This window comes from Corvus moneduloides, chromosome 9 (genome assembly GCF_009650955.1).
Source record: "Corvus moneduloides isolate bCorMon1 chromosome 9, bCorMon1.pri, whole genome shotgun sequence".
In the NCBI taxonomy this organism is placed as follows: domain Eukaryota; kingdom Metazoa; phylum Chordata; class Aves; order Passeriformes; family Corvidae; genus Corvus; species Corvus moneduloides.
Genome location: NC_045484.1, coordinates 22447072 through 22469763, shown reverse-complemented (window position 1 = coordinate 22469763; position 22692 = coordinate 22447072). Strand labels below are relative to the sequence as shown.

At 47.3% G+C, this 22692-nt stretch overlaps 1 protein-coding gene across 2 annotated transcripts in view; it reads left to right on the top strand.

The window, feature by feature from the left end:
* ERI3 (ERI1 exoribonuclease family member 3) overlaps positions 1–22692 on the top strand; it is a 130486-nt gene that overhangs the window by 43964 nt on the left and 63830 nt on the right. For both annotated transcript variants that reach the window (XM_032118843.1, XM_032118844.1), the window contains exon 6: positions 7521–7593. In XM_032118843.1, coding sequence (XP_031974734.1) covers positions 7521–7593 — 73 coding nt within the window. The remainder of the gene's footprint in view (positions 1–7520; positions 7594–22692) is intronic.

Sequence of the window (22692 nt, the reverse complement as noted above, 5' to 3'; positions counted from 1 at the left end):
CTCCAGGGAAGGAGATTTTACCACCAATCTGTTCCAGTGCTTTATTACCTGCATGGTGAAGAGTTTTTCCTGATGACAGATTGGACATTCACCTGCTACAGCCTGTGGTCGTGATGCGTGACTTTCACTGAGAACACAGTATTCAGTTTTGTACACTCCTCTTCATAAGATGCTGTATAATGTCATGTTTAGTATGCATGTTTAGTATTCACACCAAGTTTACATGTAAAAATCTGTTTTTAAGGGTTCTTCATAGGGCAGGTTCCCAAGGCTGGGGAGGCGATCTCAGCCTTGGAGACTTTGCAGTATCTCTTTTCTTCGGAGGAGTGTCATGCATTTCTGATGTCAAAGGGAAGTCACCCTAGTCGTTCTCCATGTCTGGAAGGGATGGTGAGAGCATTTGCTCTATCCCTCCACCAATCTGGAATAGTGTGAATCTTCTGCCTGCTGCGCTTCTCATCTCAGCTGAACCATGGAGCCAGTAAGCTCTGGTTTCCTGCATGGTAATTAAGTACTTATTTAAAAATCAAAAAGCTCAGTTCTGATCCTACTATCCCTGGCTGTTTACAAACTCCAGGGAGAGTAACTCTAGATTTACTCCTACATGCCTAGCAGTAGAATCAGGCCCAGTAAATAGAGCTATGAATCTTTTTAAGAGAAGCTGTTAAGAAGTAGCACATAGATTTATTGTAGCATCATGTGTGTGCAATTGTTGATGAACATCTTCTGTTGGAGGCTGAATACCTGCTGTGTTACAGCCTTGCTCCTAATGTTGAGATAGCATCTCTGCCAGCATCTTGCTGACGCACAGACAGATACCCATAAAAGGGCCAGATCTTGCTTGGTGTTAAATGCCTTCATGTTTCATTAAGGTTGATGGCAGTGGAAGGCACACAGTGCTTTGCAGGACGAGCAAGTCACGACAAGCCACTTGCCCTGTGTGCTTTTTGTGGCAGAATTATGTCCCTAGTGTATACATTGCTCTGGCTGCAGTCTGGGATAACACCGTTTCCATTCTCTGGCTAGCGGCTTGGAAAGCAAGGGTCTTGAGGTTCTCCCAAATTTCTTAGTACCCAGCAAAAATTTCGAGAATAAGGATCATGCTGTTAGCATGGGATGGGTGTTCAGATATTTCAGCCAATGCTGCTATGAGTCCCGAGTGTTGAGGCGTGCAGTTTGTCTTTTAGGCTTCCTAGGCAGGAATATGTCTGGTAGAGAGAGAGCACAGCTCTGTCCAGAATTGGCATCACAGAAAAAGAAAGAAGATCTGAAAGTGCCAGGTATTAGCCTTGCTGCTTAGCCTGTGTTTTTGGCCTCATTACACTAATCCAATTAAAGATTGGTGGGCAAAGATAATGCACACTCCAGTGAAAGGGTTTGTGTGGCAACTGCTTTCTTTCCTGGGCGTCTGGAGTGGCCTAAGTTATGTTGTGCATCACCACACCTCCCCAGGCCCTGCAGACCCACTGGTGCCTCCATGTGCCATGGTGTGTGCTCTTCTCCTGCATTGTGTCTCTCTTATTACTAATGGAGCATGGATGCATTTTAGCTACTGGTCAGCCCTCATTAATATCCAGAGATGACAGGTTGACATTTGTAAAGAAGACTTGCATTGACCTTCATGTTGTGCATCGGTGCGGTTGCCATATAGTGCCCTGTGCTGGATGCTTCTTCCTGTGCTGCCTCGGGAATGCATTTGTGTTAGCAAAGGGACTGACTGCTCTGTAACCCTTTGCTGCTGTCAGGAATGCAGGCAGTGTGCCTGGATGTCTCTACATCCCTCTGCCCATTCCAGGACTGTTCGCTGTAGAGCCTCCATCCATCCCGGTGAACCAGACTGGAGGGTGTTGGCGTTGCACTTGTGGCTCCTTGTGGAGGTTTGGTTTTTGAGTACTGGGGGCCTTAATGGAAGACAGCTTTATGGCAATAGCAATGTCCCATCTTCTTCCTTTTCCTGACTCTTGCTTCTCTGGGGAAGCAGCAGAAGAAAAGGCTGTGCTGTCCAGGCATCCTAAGTGCTGTCAGTTGCCTGTCTCTCCCCCAGCCCACACCATCCCGGCTTGAGGACTGCTGCAGCCTGCTCAACAATGACATTTATTAACAGAGGGGGCTTTGAAAAAAGGCAGGCTGCTCCTGCAAAGGCTTCTCGCTGTAACTCTGTCTCCTCTCACCAGCCCGTCTGAGGCAATGGCTGCTGGTGTTGAAATTCATTAGTGTTACCTGACAGGCGATGGAGGCTTGCTCTGTCTGTTCCCACTTCCCTGCTCTCATGTCCCTGCTTCATGCATGCTGATATTTAAAGCTGATGTGTGGCTCATAGGCTTGTTGCACTGTGACAAGTTTGGGGGTGGTTGAGAGAACTGAGAGGGTGGAAGGAAAGCAAAGAGGGAGGGAGATGGGACCTGTCTCAGGGTTTCTGCGAAAGCCCAGGGCTGTTCAGACCCTCTCCAGATGTACAGTATTTCCACAGCTGCTGCTTGAGAATTTTAAGTACAGCCATGCAATGTGGTTTGTCCTGCACTGATGGGGGGCAGAGAGAGACAGCACTGTGTGTGCTTGGTGAGAATGGGGTGCAGTCACCTGGCAAGGGCTTATCTGGTGGAAAGCAAGAGCAGGTGGGCTCCTCTGGCCCCTTGAGTGGTGTGTGGGGCTGACATCCCACTCTACATCAAAACAGAGCAGCACCTCTGGACTGCGTGATCCAGAGTGTTGACGAACCTTGCTTTGAACGAAGGTGCCAGGCTGAGGTGGTTTGACAGCTCCTCTCTTTGACCATGGTGCTGTTATGTGCTTCAGTATCCAAGCAGCTTCCTTCTTCAGTGAAGGATTTCCAGGGCAGGAGCCTGTCAGTCCTCTCCTTTGCAGCCCAATGCACTGGTGTTGGCCAGGACACAAAATGTTATGCATCTCTTACAACGCAAGGTCTCCAGGGAACAGATTTTTTTGGAAGGGTAAGATCGTGTCTATAAACCCCAAGATTTAATGTCCCTTTACCTTCCCATAGAGGAACTTGTTCTTTTAACTGCCTCAATATCAATATACCCTGTGTGTAGCAAGTGGCCCCATTTCTTTGTCTCCTGACATCCTGAACCCAGAAGCAGATGGACGTTAACCAGCTCTGATTAGTTGGGAGAATCAAGCATTAATTTTTTATACGCCAGAACCACCTGAGTGATGGAAATCAATTATGGCTGCCCCTCCTCCTTCCATATTAATGTGTTGGCTCCGAGCAGAGATGGAGGGACCTGTTGAAATGAGAAACCCCTATTTCTTCGTTTGACCCTCTAGATAATTAGGGTTAAATTGATATGCTATCGCACTGGTGACACATTTTATCTGCCTCTGTTTGTACAAGAGGATACAATAGTGGAGGAAGGACCAATTTGTGCCCTGCTTTAGCTAACCAGACTGAGATAAAAGGTGTCACTAGTATGATAACGTTCTTGCCTCGTGCTCCTTTATTGTTGCTCAATTTGCTTTTTTTTTTTTTTAATCCTGTTCTTTTTCTTTCAATACCCTTGGTCATATTTTAACTCCATGCCATCGCATAATGACGCCCTGCTAAATGTGTGTGGAGATAGGCAACTCTGGCTGACAGCCTTCCCTGATAACCGAATTCCAGACCATCCATCACTAGGCTGCTCTCCTTAACTTAAGGAAAGTGATAACTAAAGCAAGGCCGTTTATCACCGCCGAGCTGTGCGCTTCTTGCCGCCTTGGAGAGAGCTGGCTTCCACAGCAGAAATGCAGCCATGTTACCTCACCTCCTATTTGCATCCCATTCATCTCCAGGCCCCATTTACCCTGCAGGGTAGTGAAGCAGGGCTGGGTGGAAATCAGAGCCTGGGGTAGTGAAAGCTCTCTGAAAATGGTGCAGAGTTGCCACTACTGACCATGGTCTAAGAAGGACTTAGACTTGCTTAGCTGGTGGAGGAGAGTGTGCTACCTGATGTCACTTGCTCTTCCACCCAAAGGGGATGTGCATTTTGGGAGCAGGCAGAGGTTATGCACTCCCATCTCTGCTTCTGGGACGACAGAGCACCAGAGCTGCATTGAAGGCTGGAAAATCCCACAGCCATTTTCAAGTTTATTCTGTATTGAATGCAGTCAGCGTTTGGCTGATGGGGTGGTTTTTGAAAGCCAGCTTCCTTCCCAAGGAGTGAGAGCTTTAGTGTTTGGGAAGCCAGTTAGACCTCATTCAAAAACTGGAAGGATCATGGGATGCTGAATGTAGAAAAATGTGCCATCATTTCTCTTCTCCCTTACCTGAGGAAGGGCTGAATCCTGAGCTCTCTGCTGAGGCAAAGCTGCCCTCAGTGCGCAAGTTTGGCTCTGGCAAGATCAAGAAGCCATACTGAGTATAAGAGCTTATTTATCAAATAAGTGAATGCTCAAGTGAGTGGTGGCTCTGATAAATAGACATGCTTCCTTACAGGCCATGGTATTTCTGTTCCCCAGGACAGCCACAGATGTGCCTTATTTAGTCCAGCCTGGAAAAGATGATAGAAAAACTCCTGCCTGGTCAGCAGGCTGGAGAGTGGGGGGACCACTACAGGTGACAATCTTGGAGCTGGGAAAAGATGTTGCAGGGGTGTTTTCCTCCCTGTAGGTACCTGGAAACCCAGGTTCTGTGCAGTGAAAGCCTCTGGTTCCCTATGCCAGGAGTGCTGCATATTTAGACTAGACCAGACCCATATAGGAATCCTGTGCTAATCCTTGCTCAGTGGCTGTGTCCCCAGTGGCCTGGAGCCACCAGGACTGCATCTTCCAGCTCAGGGATAGACTTATGTTTTGGTCCATGCTGCTAACAGCCCGCCCAGGTTATAACATGTTGGTCTCCTGGTGCTTGAAAAACTTGAAGCCCCTCTGCTGCTGACAAGAAATGAGGGGACATCAAGGGGGAGGGGGAATGTCCTGAGGTCACACAGCTTCACAGGCAGTTTCTGGGGTTGTTAGTTGTTTGCAAAAATGCGTCATTTATTTAGTTGACATATTTATTTGGAGCATTTATTTTCTCCAATTAAAGACCCACTGTCCAGCGCCCAGGGCACACTGCCATCAGTCTCAGGGTGAAAATAGAACCAGGCTGTCCAGTTTGCTGGGCCTTTTGGTCCCACAGGGATGGCAGTGCTTTAGATGTCATTCATTGCACTGGGTGGTTTGCTGTCAATTCCTGTGGCTAACAAGAGCAATGCTGCACTCACTTCATCTGGGCCCTATCCAGATGTAAGGTGAATTGATAATTTTTCCTCTAACTCTTGCTAACTTCTGTCATCATCCTGTCTAGCTAAATGTGAGCAATCTGAAAGAGGTTGGCCTAATCAAGTGCCTATATTTAGACCAGTTATTTGTTTTAGATGGTTCCTTTTCTTGTGATCTTTCTTGATTTGGGCACCAGCAAAAAGCAGCTTTCCTGGAGAAAGAGCTTTCTCAGCATGCTGATTGGGGCTGGTCGGGTCTGTTTGACTAAGGGATGTCATGGACATCTGTGTAATGGCTGTAAAATGCATGGGCCAGGCTGCTGTTTCTGTGGCAGCTGTGCAATTGTGAGGAGTGACTCCAGGTGCTTTATTTCAGCACAGTGGCATCAGATGAGCTGTGCCCAGGGATGGGACTGTGCTGTCAGCTTGCACTGCTTGCACTGCACACTGCCATGGCTCGTTCTCTTGACAGCCTTCCTGCTTTCAAAGAACTTCCTCTGGACATACTTATTCAAATGTGTTTGTATGACTTAAATTATTGGTCCTAAATCATCACACGTGCATCTTCTCAGGACCAGGCATTTGACTTTGGCACAGGAAGTCTATTCCTTTCTTAGCCTAAGCAGGGCAAAGGTGGTACACAGGTGGGTCCCGGTGTGTGCTGGCTCTGTTGGCCACATATTCCCAGGAGATTCCTCTGGATATGTTTCCCAGCTTCCTTCCTTTGCTTCGCATAGAAATGGAGGAGTCACCAAGACCAGACTGCTCTGGTACTGCACTACCCTGAGTCTCACATTATCTGCAAGTGCATTATCTGTGTTGCTCCTTCATCTCCTTACTTGGGGAAATGTCTGGAGAGATGCTTTCCCATTCACCAAAGGAATTGGAGCTGGGCTGAGCACTCAAGTACCGCCTGGGATGCTGATGGTGCACCTTGGGGTGTTTACCTTGTATCCAGAGTTTGTTCCTATATTTCAGTCTTGAGTCTGCAGTCTAGTCCGGACTATTCACTCTTTCCTCCTTGGAGAGCAGGAGAAGGCTTTGTCCTGGACATGGTAGTGGTCTGTGTTCAGATATTTGAGCAGCTGATGCTGGCACTCGTAGCTCTTCCTCCTCCCCTGCAATCTCCTCCTACAACCCCCATATGCTTGAGGAATTTGGGAGATTACCCACCTCTCTCTGTTTGCAAAAGCCAATTTCTAGGGTTGTGACTTTTAACATGCACAAACAGCTCTAATTTAGTCATTTATTTAGTTGACATATTTATTTGGGATGTTCCTTTGCTTCACTTAAAGATCCCATGACCAGTGCCCCAGGCATGCTCGGCAGTATGTGAATGAACAAGATCCATCAATTACTCTTGATCAGATCAAAGTGGCCAGAGAAAACTCACATAACTCATGTCCCTGCACAGGCTTGGCTGGAGCCACACTGTTTGCAACTCAGCATTCCCCAGCTGAGGGGCACATCCTCGCTCCCCTGCAAACTCACTGGGATCGGCACAGTGTGGGAAAAGCAGCTTTCCTGAGGTGCTGCTGTCACTTCAGGCAATCTGCCTCCCTTACCGGTGCAGTTTTGTTTTGAGCCCTATTCCATCGGCTTGCTATAGGAAGGGAAAGGATAAATATGTGTGCTCACGGCTCTGGCTGCTGTGCTCACATCCCTGGCTGCTGTGCCAGGGATGTATCTCCCTAGTGAGATACACTGTGCAGCAACTTGTATCTTCAGAGTTGTGTCTGCTCTCCTCCTCCTGTTTCCAAGCACCTGCTTGGAAAACAGCCTCTGCTTTCTTAGCCATACAGCACTGCTACCCAAAAAATGAATGCTTTGATGCCTCCTTCCCTCCTTCATGTCTCTTTTGATGTTTTAACCATAAAGGCCAAATGGAGAAGCACCAGGGCATGACAGGTGAATTGTCAGTCCTTCTGTCTGCCCTGTAAGCTGCTGGCAGAGCAGGATGGTTTTGCAGGGATTTGTGATGGGTTTGCTTAGCCAAAAACAGCCTGGATACTCCAGTCATCTTTGTGTGTTAGCCAGCGTGGAGAAGAGCTGAGTGCTGCACTTGTACACAACTGCTGTTCAAAATGTTTAGTCTAAAAGGTTTCAGCAGCCTGGATGTGGCTGGATGTATAAAAGTCTTAAGCCAAGCTTTACTCTCATGAGATTTTTTTGCCAAGAGCTGTGGTGTTTCTGATGTGCAGCATGATGTTACAGCAGACTCAGTCTTTTCCATCTCTGAACGAAATGCACTTAAGAAAACAGAGTTTGTGTTGTCAAGACCCTGATTGAATCAAACTTGCTCTCTCTTCTCTCTTATAGGTTACCAGGACAATGCCAGTACTTAGGGCTGCCGGTTGCTGATTACTTCAAACAGTGGATTAATCTGAAAAAGGTACTTCTGTGCAAACTGCCACAGTCCCTGTCTCCCTGTCTCCCTCCTCCCCTTGTCCTTCACTTTTCCTCTTTAAGGAGGTGTCTAATAACTACTGCTGTTTTGCATTGAAATGAGTTATTTTCTCAGAAGCTGGGCTGAGCGAGTCCTCCAGCTCCCTATTGTATCTCCTCTAATAGAGTCTTACTATACTTGATGGGATGTGTTCTGCAGCTGGGGAGAACCCCATTGTGGCAGGCACAGTGCAATGCCTCTGCATAATATTGGGACACTGTGAGACCTCTTTTCAGTGAAGGTTGTGTTGTCACCAGTACTGCTGACTCTGTTTTGTTTTGCAGCCATATAAGGCTCCTAGGAGCATGGTTCCCATCAGATGAAATTCCGGTTAATAAATGTGGAAATACTCCAATGTAAAAATCAGCATTTCTCTTTGTGGTGTGGGGAAAGGGAGCTGTCTCAGCAGCGCATCCACCTAAGAGATCAGTGATCACTTTGCTAAGCACAATGCCTTGGACTCAGTACGGTCTGGTGCCTTGTCTTTTGCTCCACACCTTCCCTGGGTGGTTAAGGAGCAGCATGCTGTGCATCCACAAAGACTCCTGGCACAGCTGTTCCATCTACACAGAAAAACATGGTGATGCCATAAGTCACAAACCAAAGTGGGAAGAAAAGAACAAATGTGATTACAAGCAGTAGCAGGGTGAGGGAGGAGGTTGCAGTCTGTGCACAAGAGAAATTGGGGTGGCCGTCCTGGTTAAACCTTCAGATGAATAAGATTCCCTCCCCCCATCCAATTTAGTGCTTTATTTGGGTTTCTACGCCTTTTCCTGGTAATTAGGGGGCTCAGGAAGCGGAATTTGCTTATAAACAGCTTGTTGTTCTTGCAGTCTTTTCTTTTGTTCTTTTATTTATTTATTGTTTTAAATGGAAGCATGAGTGACAGGCTGAGCGGCCGCAGAAGGACAATTTGCATGATCTGTTCCGTCAAATAGGGTAGAACATGAACTTAACAAGGGATGCTGGCAGCACATTCCTGGCTGAACTTGTCAAAGGGTCTTGTATTTCCCTGCTGTCAGAGCAAATCTTTTGGCTGATTGCTGGTCCTTGGTAAATGAAATCTGAAAGCACATTGGGGCATTCTGCAGTTCAGTGACCATTAATGATCGCCATTTGAAGTTCACTAAACTTCCGGTGAATGGATAGCAGCTATATAACCAGCAGGTTGATGGCTGCAGAATAATAATACTCGAAAAAAAAATCCCTGTGTACTGTGATGTTTGCTAAGAAGTAGGTTGATCCATCCATGCTCCTCCTTTGGGCCTCAGGATGAATGACTTATGGCTCTTTCCCATAGTTCAAGGCTCCTGGATTTAGTGTGTTAGGAGCTGGGATTCATCATTATGTAGATGTCCAGGCAAGTGTCTCTTCTTCAAGATGAGCGTTCATGTATTGCATGTCAGCAAATACTGTGATACTAAGCTGAGGGCTGCTGAGCATCCATGAAGTCCCAAGCACAGAGCTAAATGCAGGAGCAGGAGGGAAGTTGGTGCAATGAAATGTTCCCCTACCCAGCTCCCTGAAAGGGTCACATGTTGAGCATGTAGGATGGGGGCACGTGGGTTGGGTTGTCCTCCTCTGCAGATGTGTTACTGGAAAGTAAAGTTTCAACCTCCTTCAGATCGTGCAGGAATGTGAGAGAGAAATGCTGATCTTCTTCCAACCCCTCTAGTCCCTTAAAAACAATGAAGTTTTTCTGACACTTTAATACCTGACACCCTCTGACACAGAATGGTTCCAGGGACCCTGCATCCCTCTGGGAAGTGACCCATGTTGCAGAGGGGAGCAGAGACCTCTCCTGTCCTGTGGCTAAGAGCTGCTTCCCCTGGGACTTGCTCTTACCCCAGGGTGGTGATCTTTCTATGCCACACACTGCTTTCAGGTGCTTGTGGGGCAACTGCCTGTGTGTTTTCACAAGAGAGGATTTCCAGCCTAGATAACTGATTCTGTCCAAGCAGACAGACCCAGCGGAGACTCAGTCTCTATTGACTGAGCTCCCAGTGTAAAATAGATAAGATGATAAGAGTGGACAGGTAACAACTGCCCCCCCCCCTCCCCCATTCTTTCCTGCATAGCTCAGGTGGCCCCTTTTCCCCCTCCCTCTAGCACATTCCTGACCTAGAAATACTTCCTAGGCTGAGTCTGCCTCTGACCTGATCCATGAAGTAAGTGAAGGTGTTGTGGGGTGGCTGGGGCTTGGAGTGTGAAACCGTTGATTTTTAGGTCATGGATAATGCAGAGACTTGAATGTTTCAGATCTCAAGAAAACAGGCACATGGGACAGAGAGCAGTTTCCTGCAGGATGGCCCACATGCACCTGCTGTACCTCCTTTGAGTCTCTGCTTATGAGCAGTGATAACAAGAGTACCTTTCTGAATTAGGGTGCTCCTGCTACAACTACCAGGCAATGCTGAAGTAGGATTACACACAGACAAGTTTGTGTATCTTTGTGTAGTGCAGTAGCAACAAAATACGTTCCAGATTCCCTCTGCCCATGCACACACAGGTTCAGGTCCTCTTTGTCTCTGTTTTGTGTCATTTTAAAAAACAGTCCTTGTCTGGACTCCCTCTGCCAGAGCGTGGAATGCTCCAGAGCTCAGCAGATCTTCTTCCCGCAGTGATGAGAGAGTCTTTCTCAGTTCATTTGCCAATAAACTTCCTTTTCACTGCTGTGCTGCAGGAGCAGTTGAGGTGAGAACCTTGTGCCTGCAGGCAGCTTTCACAATTTCCAAGACCTCCCTCTCAGGCAAGCTGGAGACAGGAAGTGTCCCCGGTAGCTGCCATGCTTGCTTTGCCTCAGGCAAACCTTGTTGGATTGATCTGGCCGTTCAGGTGGTGGTGAGCTCCACATCTGACTGCTGCAATGGTGGCCACTGTGTCTTGGGATCTGTAATAAAGCCTTCTGTGGAGGAGAGAGTGGGGGAAGAAAGCTGCCTATGCACTTGACCATGTTTGCTGAAGTTTTACCTTGCCCTGTGCCCCCCCCAGCCTGCTAATGCATCCCTTCCATCAAGCCTGATCGGTGTTTGCTGACATTTTTAATGTCACTGAGCGATCTTGTATCTCTAGTGAGCTGTCAGTGTGAGCTGACTCGGGGCAGAGAGTTTATCATGTTCTTCACTTCGATTAGCTCAGCCTTATGGGAGGGCAGCAGAAAGCAGAGGAGGCTTTCTTTGAATGCTGCAACATTTCAGATATCCCCCTAAACCATCTCAATAGAGAGCCACCATCCCATCTGCCAGTTCTCCTTAGGTACCTGTCATGTCGATCTGCAGAGGCCCTGTGGGTTAAGGCTCAGGTGCAGAACCTGAGCTACATCACTGGAGCTGGGTGCTCAGGGTGGAAATAACAGAGAGTGCTTCATGTCAGGAGAGAGGGACAACAGTGGAGTAGTATGTGCAGAATGCAGGAGGCCATGGGTCAAGATTTATGCAAAAAGGAAAGCTCCTGCAGCTAGCAAGCTGCAACCAAGCTGCTGCCTTGAGAGTATCCTCAGGTAGCCTGGGTAAATCCATTACTGCTTATTCTAACACAAGGATCAGCTCTCATTTGTGCTTCCTGTGCTCTTTCAGGAGCCTCTGTGGTTTGTTTTCCAGGTCCCACTTGAGTTAGCAGCATGGTTGGTCCTGTGATGAATCCTCACCCCAGGGGCTGGAACCAGTGGTGTGTTAGGCTGAGGACACAGTGCCTGCAATCACAGGGTGTCCAAGAGCCTGGGAATGGGAAAGCCAGCAGGCAGTAGGAGTTGCCAGCACCACTGGGAGGGGAGCACATCACTGAAGGGAGAGTGGTTTGATGGAGGGAGGGGGTGGAAGAAGAGGGGTGAAGATAGATTTTCTTACAATGAGCTTGTGCAAGAAGAGCGTTAGAAGGATGATGAGGGTATCAAAATGGCCAGACCAAAGATGTAACCCAGGTTATCTTTATGCCAGAGACCAGTAGCCAATGCTCACAGGTCTAACAGGGAGAGCATGGCTCGAGTCAGCTTTCTCTGATTCCCAGCAACTGTCTCCTCAAGAGCTGAGAGCTGTCCCTGGACCACTGTATCTAGCACCCACTGTTTTTACCATGTCTACCAGAAACTTGTACACCCTTTTCTGAATCTGCTTATGCTTTCAGTTTCTACAGCATCCTGCAGCAATGATTTTTGCTATTTAATGATGTATCAGTTATCCTCTGTGTACTCTTAAGTTGTGTGAAGATGCAGGTCCCTTTGTTTCTTTTCAGCCTATTGTCAGATCATTTTCTTGGGCGTAGGTCTTGTATTGTGTGAAAGAAAATGTGTTTCTAGTTCTTCTTCATCATGCTATTCTTGATTTGAGACCTTGGTCATATTCTTGCTCAATTGTCTTTTCCAGCACAGCAAAACTTGTTGGAGGGCTGGCAGAAAGGCACTTGTGGGCTCTGTGACTCTAGAACTGGCTGTGGAAGTTATTCTTAACATGTGTACACTATCCTGATCTTCCATTTATTCTCTGGATGTTTTGCATTTAAAAGATGAGAGGAGTGTTTTATGTATCCACTAAGGGTTTGTTTTCTTCCTTGTTTCTCAAATTATATATATCTTTTTTTTTTTTTAAAGAAGACAATCTTCATACCCATCACAGAACTGTCCCTTTCTCTGCACAGCTACCCTGGCATCTTTGACCATCTTTGATTTCTGTTCAGAGGGTGCAGCATGTCTTTAGATACAGTAATAGTGGTTGCTTTAGGAGCGACAGAAAACTGGTCTTGGTTTGACATCCTGAAATTCATGAGAGTTTTTATGAAAAGCAAGAGTTGAATGATGTGTGTGAAGGAATGCAACTTTCCTTCTCTGGGTATGATGAAACAGAGTTGACAGAGCCTTGGGGAGCACAACGTGACCATGCTGGGGTGCTATGGCTGTGCACAGAGCTGGCCTTTTCCAGGGTCAGCCTTTATTGATCTGTAGATATTCCTGTTTGGAAGTAAACTGTTAATAAACATGCACAAATGTTTTAAGGTCACCTACTTGCATTGTGAAATCTGTCAGAGGAAACATGTAATAGGATGTTTTTGTTAATATTTGGCTACTAGAAATAAACACATCTTAAACAAACAAAGATTTGCTAACAGCTTTCTGTTTCTCTGAATTAACAATTCCTTCTGCCTTTGGAGTGGGAGGAGGGGCTCTGAGTACTTCTCAGGCACTTGGTGCTGAAGTGTCTTGAGTGCATTGGATGAAGATCATTGAAAGGGGTGAGAAATGGTTTATGTGTTAACCCGTATACCTGGAAGTTGCTTTTTTGAGGTCTAACTTCTTGAGGACTCACAGTGATTGTTATCAATTTCCTGTGTATTGAGTTACTGGCTGCAGGGAATATAAAATGCCTGGTAAGGTTAGAAGTGCCAGAGGAGGAGTCCTCAGGCAAAGTGCTTCATGGCCAGAGCATCAAGCACATGAATAAATGTTACCTCCTAACTGCAAAGAACTGTGCCCAGGGCTTTGCTGGTTTGCAGCATGGATGCCAGTTCTGAGACCCTGGCATACCTTTCTTCAGTGGGGCCTGGGCTTGCTTGGCTCCTCACCCCATTGGTGAAGCTCTTGGCTTTGGAAAGTCTCAGAGGGCAGAAATTGGAGAGGTTGTGAAAGGAAACACAAGGAGAAATGTGACTCTGGCACTCAGGGGAGTTAGGGTATCTCTTTCAGGGAGATGAGGAAAGGAAAGTGTCTGTGGAATGGCATTGGTTCATAGTTGAAAGGAAATGGAAGGAATTGCTTATAACAGCAAAATGACTGTGTTTAATAAATACTTTTCTCCGTATATACAGAAAGGCAGAGGTTGCCATGTTGCTGAGCAAGAGGGTTGCTGTTACAACAGAGTTTTCTGATAAAGTCAAGTGGTGAATTGGTTGGCATTTTGCATAGCTGGTTTACAGGAGTTTTAAAGAGCTGGCTGAGATGCCCTGGACTATTAATAAGTCTTTGAACAAGGGGGAAGTTCTAGAGGACTGGAAGAAAGCTAATGTTGTACCAGTAATTTAGAAGGGCAAATGGGATGACCGATGAAGTAATTATAGCCCTATCATCTTGACATTAATTCTGGGCAAAGTAATGAAAAGCCAGATATCATAGTTGATTAATAAAGAATGAAAAGAGGATAATATAATGCCAATCAATGTGGATTTATGGAAACTAGATCTTTTTCAAACTAACTTGATATTTTTTTTATGAGAATACATGTTTGGTTGATAAAGGTAACCATGTCAATGTAATATACTTCTGGAAGGCATTTGACTTGGTACCTTATGACATTTTGATTAAGAAACAAGAGTGATACAAAATCAACATGGCACACATTACATTGATTAAGAAAGAGCAAACTGACAGCTCCTAGCATTTAATTGTAAATGGATAATCATCATGGAGTGCATATCTTCCTAGTGGGGTCCCACAGGGATCTATTTCTCAGACCTCTTGTATTTAACACTTTTGTCAATGCCCTGAAAGAAAACATAAAAATCATTTTCGATAACGTGCAGGTACTGCATCCAGAAGGCAGCTGTTGTTGGATTTATAAACAGGCAATGGTGAGGAGGAGCAGAGGGGCTGGATCATTTCTTTCTTTGGGTCTGGTTTGACCAGTATGGGATATTGGGTCCCATCTGCATCAGAAATCTGGAAACTTGAAGACTGGATGAGAACTGCAAGACCAAAGGAGCACTCTCCATGCAGTAACAGCCCTGGGAGCCATTTAGGGTACCAGGGAAGGGTAGTTGTCAAGTATCTAAAGACGTGGCAAGAGGTTCCTTCACAGAAGCAGACAAAAGCATAAGCAGTTCCAGTTCCTGGAAGCCAAAGCAAGGTAATTCAGGCGCAGATCTTTACAGTGTGGGGTAATTAACCATTGGAACAACTTACCGAGGGCTGTGGTGGATTATCCAGCTCAGGAGGGAAGGGTTTTTTCCTAAAAACATCAGCTCTGGTTCAGACAGGAATTTGGGGCAGTGCTGTGGCCTGTGCAGGTAAGGCCAGCCAGTCATGGCTGTCTCTTCTATCGTGATGATATTTGCCCATTGGTCCTGCACAGCTCTGGCTGCTCCGTTCCCTTGCAGTGAGAGCACTCTGGAGGGCTCCTGGCTTGGGACTTGCTGGCTTCCAGATAGCACGAACATCACGAGTCTGGGAACGGAGGGGGAAGCATCCTGGGGAATGCGGCACCTCTGGCACGGGCAGAGGAGCCCTCCTTCTCCGGGGCTGGAGCACAGCAGCCATCCATGACTTCTCCTTTAAATCTGTCGTGCAGCTGTCTGAACTCTGAAATTTCTTTCACTCTCTCCCTTGCCTTGTTAACATGTGTTGCCTTTGGGGTAATCAGGGAAAAAATATTATGTCCTTTTACAATTACCGGGTTTTGGAATATTAAAATGTCTCTCTGCATCGGCAGTGTTATTTTGATTGGTATTCTAACCTTTGACTAGCCCATAAAGCGAGCCGCTCTTCAAGCCAATATTGCAGGACTGAAATTTAATTCCGAAATGATTCCAGATAATAGGGAGACAGATAATATATGCATGAAGGATATTATGTTTGGACTAAATGCAGCAGGGCCAGGGCTTGGGAGTTGAATAATAGCCCAGAGTGAGTTATAATCTGTGGGACAGAAATACCTTACTGTCAGGGCCAAGAGAGGAACTCTTAAATCAAAGGGAGGGAGATGAGGAGGGAGTTGAGGATAGTCATCTCAACGAGAAAGGGCATCGAGGAGAGGCCTTAAAGGAGCAGCCCTTTCTGTCCTTCTGCAGAGCAAGTTGTCCTTCCTTTCTTACTTAATAAGGAGTGCTGAGTAAAAATGTACTTCCAAGGAAAACCAATAGACAGGGGATTCTGGAAGTTTTTGGCAGTCTTTTCCCTTTTGTCTTCCTGGATTCATTAGAAGAAGGTACAGGATGGGTTGGTGCCTCAGTTTCCCTACAAGTTGTACCCAGATAGACCAAGGGGTTGTTGTAGTGGGTTCGCAATACATGCTAAGGTAGAGTGCTCACGCAGTACAGAGTAACCAGCAGAGTTGATTTTGACATCCTCTTCCACATAAAACAAAGAAAGCACAGGCACGGCGTGTGGTCTGCGTGGACAGTAGTTGTTGTTCATGGCTCTGCCCCAGACTTTCTCAGCCTGGGACTCATTGTCAGGCAAGGCTGTCTCTGTCCCTCAGAGCTGCTGCCTAAGCTGGTGACTGGAGACACAGAGTAGGAGTATCTTCTGTGACAGCAGAGGTACGAATTCAGTGACTTTTAAACATTGCAGGCTTTAAGAAACAACACCTCCCTCTGGGCTCTCTGTACCAGGGAAGGGAATTTGAGGTTTTTGCTATTTATTCCTCTACAAGTGGCACTTTGTGCTTTGTCAGCAGCTTCCAAGCATGATGGGAGTAGTCAGAAGGATACTTTCCACTCTACAGTACCTCAGTCCTATAACTTAACCTGCTGGGCAAGGTGTTGGGAGCTTTCTGTAGCTAGACCGTGCTGCCAGCTGTCCTGGGAGGAGGGGAACTGAGCAGTCAGAGATGGAGAATGATGTCTGCTGCTGGGTGACACAAACCCATGTCGATATAACAGGCTTTGGCTCAGTGGCACGAGCTTATAGTTTCAAAGTAATGATCCCAGCCTCACATTTCATTTCCTTTCCTTGCAGTCTCAGGAGCTGGTCTTGCTACAGCTGAGAGGGGCTCTAGATGCAGCCTGGAGGCTTCACTGGTTTTAGATGACTTGAACGATAACATACATGCCCATCTCAGGAGGGCAGAAATAAGCAGTGTCCATTTTTGCCTAAATCAAATGATTTTGTGTTTCTCTCTCCTTTGGTTTTTGGTTTTGGGGGTTTTTTTGTAAATTACATCATCAAAACACAGAAGCAGTTTTCTGTGGAACTTGTGTCTGTACAAATTGTTTGGAGAGACAGGAAAGATGTGATCCCCTGAGGGTTAATGTAAGTTACATGGAAGCCACTTGGAGCTACTCCAGGGTAAAGGGTACACATGAGTATTTTGGTCCTATTTACAACAAGCTCTTCCTGGAACTTCCTTCCATCCTTCTGTCCTTCTTGTAGCTATGCTGCATGTGTTCTCATGGCATCTCACACACAGGTTAACTTCTTTACCATCAGGGTGCTCTTACATTCTCTTTTGCTAATACATGCTAAAATGTGCTAGGTGCATGTTAAAGTTAACCTCTTTTCCTAGGCAGGGTGTTTTGCAGCCTGGTCTTAGACTTTGGAACAAATGAGTTTCACATACTGCATTTGGGGAGGACCTGGCACAGGTGGAAAAACCCAGAGAGGAACAGAGGAAGGGTCAGAGAACTGGAAGACAGGATCTCCAAAGGAAGATTGAGGGATTTAGAGGACAAAGCCTCCAGCTGCGCCAGGGGATGTTTAAGTTGGACATTAGGAAGAATTTCTTCACAGAAAGGGTGATTAGATATTAGAATGGGCTGCCCAGGGAGGTGGTGGAGTCACCGTCCCTGGAGGTGTTTGAGGGAAAGACTGGATTTGGCACTCAGTGCCATGGTCTAGTTGACAAGGTGGTGTTAGGTCATAGGTTAGACTTGATGATCCCAGAGGTCTTTTCCAACCTGATTGCTTCTGTGATCTGGGATATTCAGCCTAGAGAAGACTAAGCACAAATCATTTTTGAGGAATGAAAGCGCTCAGTTTCTGGCTGGTAGTGGTGTATGGCTCTCAATCACATCCTTACGTGCTGCAAGGAGATCAGTAAACAGTCTCCATGGAAAAGAGCAGGAATATGGGACCTCTAGTTCTTGGGAGTTCAAAAGAATGTGGTGGGGATGGTTTGGGTGGAGCTGGTCCTGCCTAGAAGCAGACAGTTGGTCATCACTTCTCCCCTCCTGCTTGCCCTGTGTGCTATGATACTTCCTTTGCCCTTGCATTTGGACGCGGGCTGTCTGCATTCCTTGGGACGCATCACTGAAACTCAGAGTACCTGAGCAGGGAAAGAAGGGGTATTTCCCTTAGGTGCCATGTACAGTCTCCACTCCCCTCCTGATGCTGTCTGCCCAGATCCTAGATGTTTGAGCTGGGAAAATACCAAGGCAGACTTTATTCCTTGGCAGTGCCTTTGGGCTTCAGTAAGAACCAGGGCCTCCTGTAGCCACATGTGATACAGAGGGCTCTCAGGTAAGGTCAGAAGGTATTGATTCAAGAGAAACTGAGGAGCACAATTATGTTCCTTGGCCCCATGCAGCCTGCAGCTACTGGACAAAGCAGAGAGTAGAATTTGTTGCCTTTGAGCTTTTTTTAACCAGAGCAAAAGATTTGCCTTTTAGGTGAAATTCTGAGCAGTGGTTTGCTGAGCACACTGCAGTGGTCACTTTACTGAAAGCATCCTTGTCTATGCAAATGGTTGGAGGCAGGTTGGCATTTCTACACACATTGTTTTAGCTGCAGGCAAAAGGTAGAAAGGCAGCTGCTCAGACCTTGCGTGCTGCTCTTCCTGCTGAGTGCCATATTGCTCGGCTGCACCTCACTGTGCCTGTGTTCCCCGTATTGGGGGATTTGAACATCTGTCCCCTGCACCGAGGAGCCTCCTGGTTTCCATCTGGCTCTGTGTGTGCTGCTGCTGAGGTTAAACGTACTGCTCAGACCTTTGTTCCGTGGGTCTGGTTGCTGCTTGCAGGTTGAGGAAGGAGCCATGCTGACACTCCTGGTCCTGCCTCTTTATGGGGGTGTGTGCTGTAGGTGCCAAAGTTTTAGAAAGAGCTTGCACCCAGACTTGGTGCCCTTAGCATGGCAGGCCAGGAGCAAGCCAGGGGAACCACAAGAATGGTCCAAATTACGCCTTTGTGAGCTGGATGTCAGTCTGGCACAGGTCTGGCATTTCACCTGCATGCAGGACTGCAGCTGTGCCTACAGGGCATTGGTGCTGTTGGCAGAAACTGGGGCCTCCAGCCTCACCTGCCTTTTTTTTTTTGTGAAGCTGTGGAGCATCCTGCATTTCCCTGTGTCTCAGGTACTGAGGTCTGCCAGAGAAGCTGGAACCTTCTGCAAGCCCTGGTATTGCGAGAGGGAAGCTGACCCCAGGCCTAACACAGCTCCGTGCAGTCGATACCAGAGCAAGGCTGGAGGAGAAGGGATTAGAGGCAGGGCATGTTTTACAATAATCCTACAACGTGTGCTGCATTCCAGGCCAGGAGGAGCTGGGAGTTGAAGGCACAATGCGTGAAAGATGGCCTTTCCTATAGTCCCATGGGAAAGGCAAGGGACAGAGCATCCCTGCATCCCAGCCTTTCATCTGGAGCTTTACTTGAGTACCAGCACAGCTGCCTAGTGCCTGGGAAAGGAGCTGGTTTTCTCTGCATTTGAAAGACAAGAGCTCCATGTAGGAGCATGAAAATAGACTTGTGCAGTTCTCCGGGAGGGTGTGATGGGCTATCAGATTTTCTGACTGGGGATTAAAACATTAACTGGTTAACATAGCTACAAAAGGGAGAGTGACTGACTGCTTGCCATCACCACCAGCAACAGGAGGCTGGTTTATGGTAGCCATTGGCTTACCTGTAAGTGGGAAGAACAGAACTTTTTTTTTTGTATGAGGTGTTCCTAGTGCCCTGTGTTGTGTACGTTGCACTGTCCTACTGAAAGGGTTGGGGCTTTGCTACTGGTGTCGTGGCTGGGAAAGTGTTGGTGTGCAGCCTCTGCCCCATTGCACAGAAGCATAGCAGGGCTTGGCTTTGGCTTCTCATGGGCTCAGTATAAAGCAGCCAGAGATGGTGAGCAGGGAGATGGGAGATACAGTAGTGGAATTTGTATATTAATAACTTGCAGTACTTCACACTCATTAAATTAATTAATTAAATCCCTCAGAACCCCAAGGCTACTAAGCAAGTTGATTTCAGAGTTAGGATTAAAAGTCTCCCGTCACCCTTCCCCCATGCTGGCGTAGCACTTCTGGCTTCATTCTGGCTTTTGCTCTTTCCACTTGCAGGTTTCCTTGCTTGAACTCTACCTGCAGCCCAAGGATTGAATCTGTCAAAGTGGCTTTTCTAAGAACTGGCTGAAAAGTCTACAGATATGGTCTCCTTTTATTTAGAAAACAACCCGTCTTTTGCCCTTGTCTGGGCATAAACTTCTCTTATTTTGTGGCCTGCTGGGGAGGGCAGCTCTCATCACTGAAGCATGAGCCCAGCCAGGGTCTATCCCACAGTGACTGGTTTTCCCAGTTGCCTGGGCACTGCTGCAAACCAGGACCATCTTCTCCTTGGGTGCTCTGACATGAGTGTTGCTGCCACCTTTATAGGGCATCAAAGCTCCTGAGCAAATGGCCATTCCCAAGCTTGCCCAGTACGCATCAAGTTCTCAGCAGTCCCTCTGGGTGTCAGTAGGTATGGTGGGGCAAGATGCTTTTATTTACAGACAAACATGCACCTTTCCTTCCTTGTGTTCAATGTTGTGTTGCAAAAGCTCGTAATCATGTTGTTTGATGTTTTCCTGGGCATCCTATCCACAGGTGAACGTGTAGGTCTCACTCATGGCTGGTGGATCAGCTCCACCCACCCCACCTTTCTTTGAGCCAGGACACTGGCATTTCAATGCTGCACTCAAAATACCTTAAAGCAAATGACTTCCATTAAGCCATGCAGGATGGAGTGTAGCTGAGCTGTTGTCTCTCCTCCAAGCATTGGTTGACATCCCTGATGGGTTTTAGTGGTGTGGAGATGAAACCTCAGTGTGCTGTTCTACCAGTGCTCCTCTTGCATGCATCCTGCAGATGCATTTTTAAACAAACTGTAGACATTTAGTGTATGGTTTGGTGCCAATTTCAGGAAAGCCTGTTCTCTCTGCTCTCCCAGTGCGGTAACCTCTGTCAGCCCAGCCCTGATTGATGCTGTTAACATTTGAGAGATCATTTGGGATCTCCGTCTTGGCTGCGCTCCTCACTCAGGGAAGGGCTGTCCTATGTGGACGCCTGCAGCTGCCAGAGGAGTGTGCTTGCAGCCTGACAGTGCGTTTTGGAGGAGGCAGGTCTACCAGGACTAAGGGTAGCACAAAACTTTCAAAGAGCTAATTGCTAGCCTCCAGCAGGTCCACACTGGGCCTTTATTTCTGTAGGGGAGGGTCTTTCAGCCTTCCTGGGACATTCATTTTGTTCTTGCCTTTTGGCACCATCGTTTTGGCCACTGCAGTGGAGGGGTGTCCCCATGCCTCTGCTCAGCCCCTTCCAGGTACTGGAGCTGGTCTTGGCGGAGCTGCCAAACCAGAAACAGCTCTGAGTCTCTCCTGTGTTTTGGGTCTCCCTTTGGCATTGTACCACGTATGTTTTGCCCACGTGGAGCTGGTTCTGCTGCACCATTCCTTCCCCTGTGGGGACAGTCTGTGTTGATCAGGAGGTGACTGATCCTCTATTGGTGCTCTGCCACACGCAGTTTCCAGCTACCTCCCAGGAGCTGCACATGGACTGTCTGCTCTAAGCAGTGGAGCTGCATGGTCATTCCTCTTGGTGCAGGAGAATTCCAGTGATTCCTTGCTCAGCCTTCCCCATGGGGCCCAGCTAAATCCAGCTGCGAGAATGGGGCTGATGTGCTGTGGGGATAGGGGCTCTGACAGATCCAGGAGACAGTGAAGCCATGTGACTGAATACCAGACTGTGTTTGCTCTGCCTAATTATCAAAAGTATGAGTTTGTTCTGCTAGGTGCACATTATGCCTTTATTGTGGTGTAATTATGCCAGCTGCCTATGTTTAGTGTCATAAAAAGGAATAAAATGCCCATTACCCGCCTAAAGAATTCTTCTTGTGGGTTTTTTTTATTTTTATTGCTCTGGAGTACACAGTGGGGATATCTTTGATCGGCAATTCTCCATGCAAAATAGCTAGTGAAATACTGTGCCTTTCCGAGAGCTCCTCCAGCCAGCAGCCTGCAAAGGCAGCTGGTCCACGAGCCTCACCTGGCGCTGCCTCTGTTGCTTTCTGCCAGCCCGATCTGGTGGTCAAGATGGTGAAGCCACCATAATGCCTTCCTCTGCAGGAGCTCAACTGCTTTCCAGCAGCATTTTCCTGCTGCCATCCAGGTCCCAAAGCTCCCTCCTGTCGAATCAGCACCCGAGAGGTACAGGATGCTTCCCAAGCCTGGGAAAAGATGCAGCCTCTCTACCTGCTGACCTACTCAGGAAGACACAATGGTGCCTGGGTCTGGCCAAGGTACTTTTTGGGCAGAATGCTGTGTTAAGGAGTCCCATGCCATGGGGAAGCACTTAAGGTTGTCGAGGAAGCAGCCCAGAGAGATGTGTGGGTGGGAGCCACGTGCTCCTTTGCCCTGCCTCATCTGGAAACACAAGCCGTGTCATGAACCTGCTAACGGCCTAGTGGTGCTCTCACAAGAGCAGGGATACCAAGCCTTATCCCCCAGCCAGCCCACAGCCCCTGCAATTGGGTTTTGGCTGCTTTGAGGTTTCCTGTGGTGTCTAAATATCTGAGGCCATGTTTCTGTGGTGCTGAGAGATGCCTCGAAGGAGCCATGTCCTCCAAGAGCTGAGGTTCTGCGCAAACGTCAATTACTGAAACACATACCCTGCCAGGGAACAGCAGCAGGGGGCTTGCTTTGTGTGTGTAAATCCTAGGGGCATTTTGGTGATGTTAAGTCATTTCTGATGGAAAAAAAATTAAAGAAAGCCCCATATCCAAATTCCACATCTTCAGAGGTTTTTAAAAGCTGCCTCTCTGCCTTTCCTTCTAGTGTTTCAGTCTCTAATTGGAAACTGACTTTATTAGCCTCATTAGGAGTGGTTAGTGCTGGCTATAGATAGCTCTTAAATATCTGGTTTCAGTGGATGTTAAATCTGTTGGGTTAGTTGGCTTGTTTTTCAACTCAATGTTTCAGCAGGTCCCTGATCCCCCAGCCCAGCTGTGCCACCAGTGCCTCGCACAATGTCCCTTTTAATTCCCTACGCTTATTTTTTACGTCAGGTGTTCCTTGAAGTGGCCTTCACAGCTCTCCACCCTTTCAGCCGACGACTACGTCAGGGGAAGATGGACTTGTGCCTCCCCGCAGCTTCATTGCATATGCAC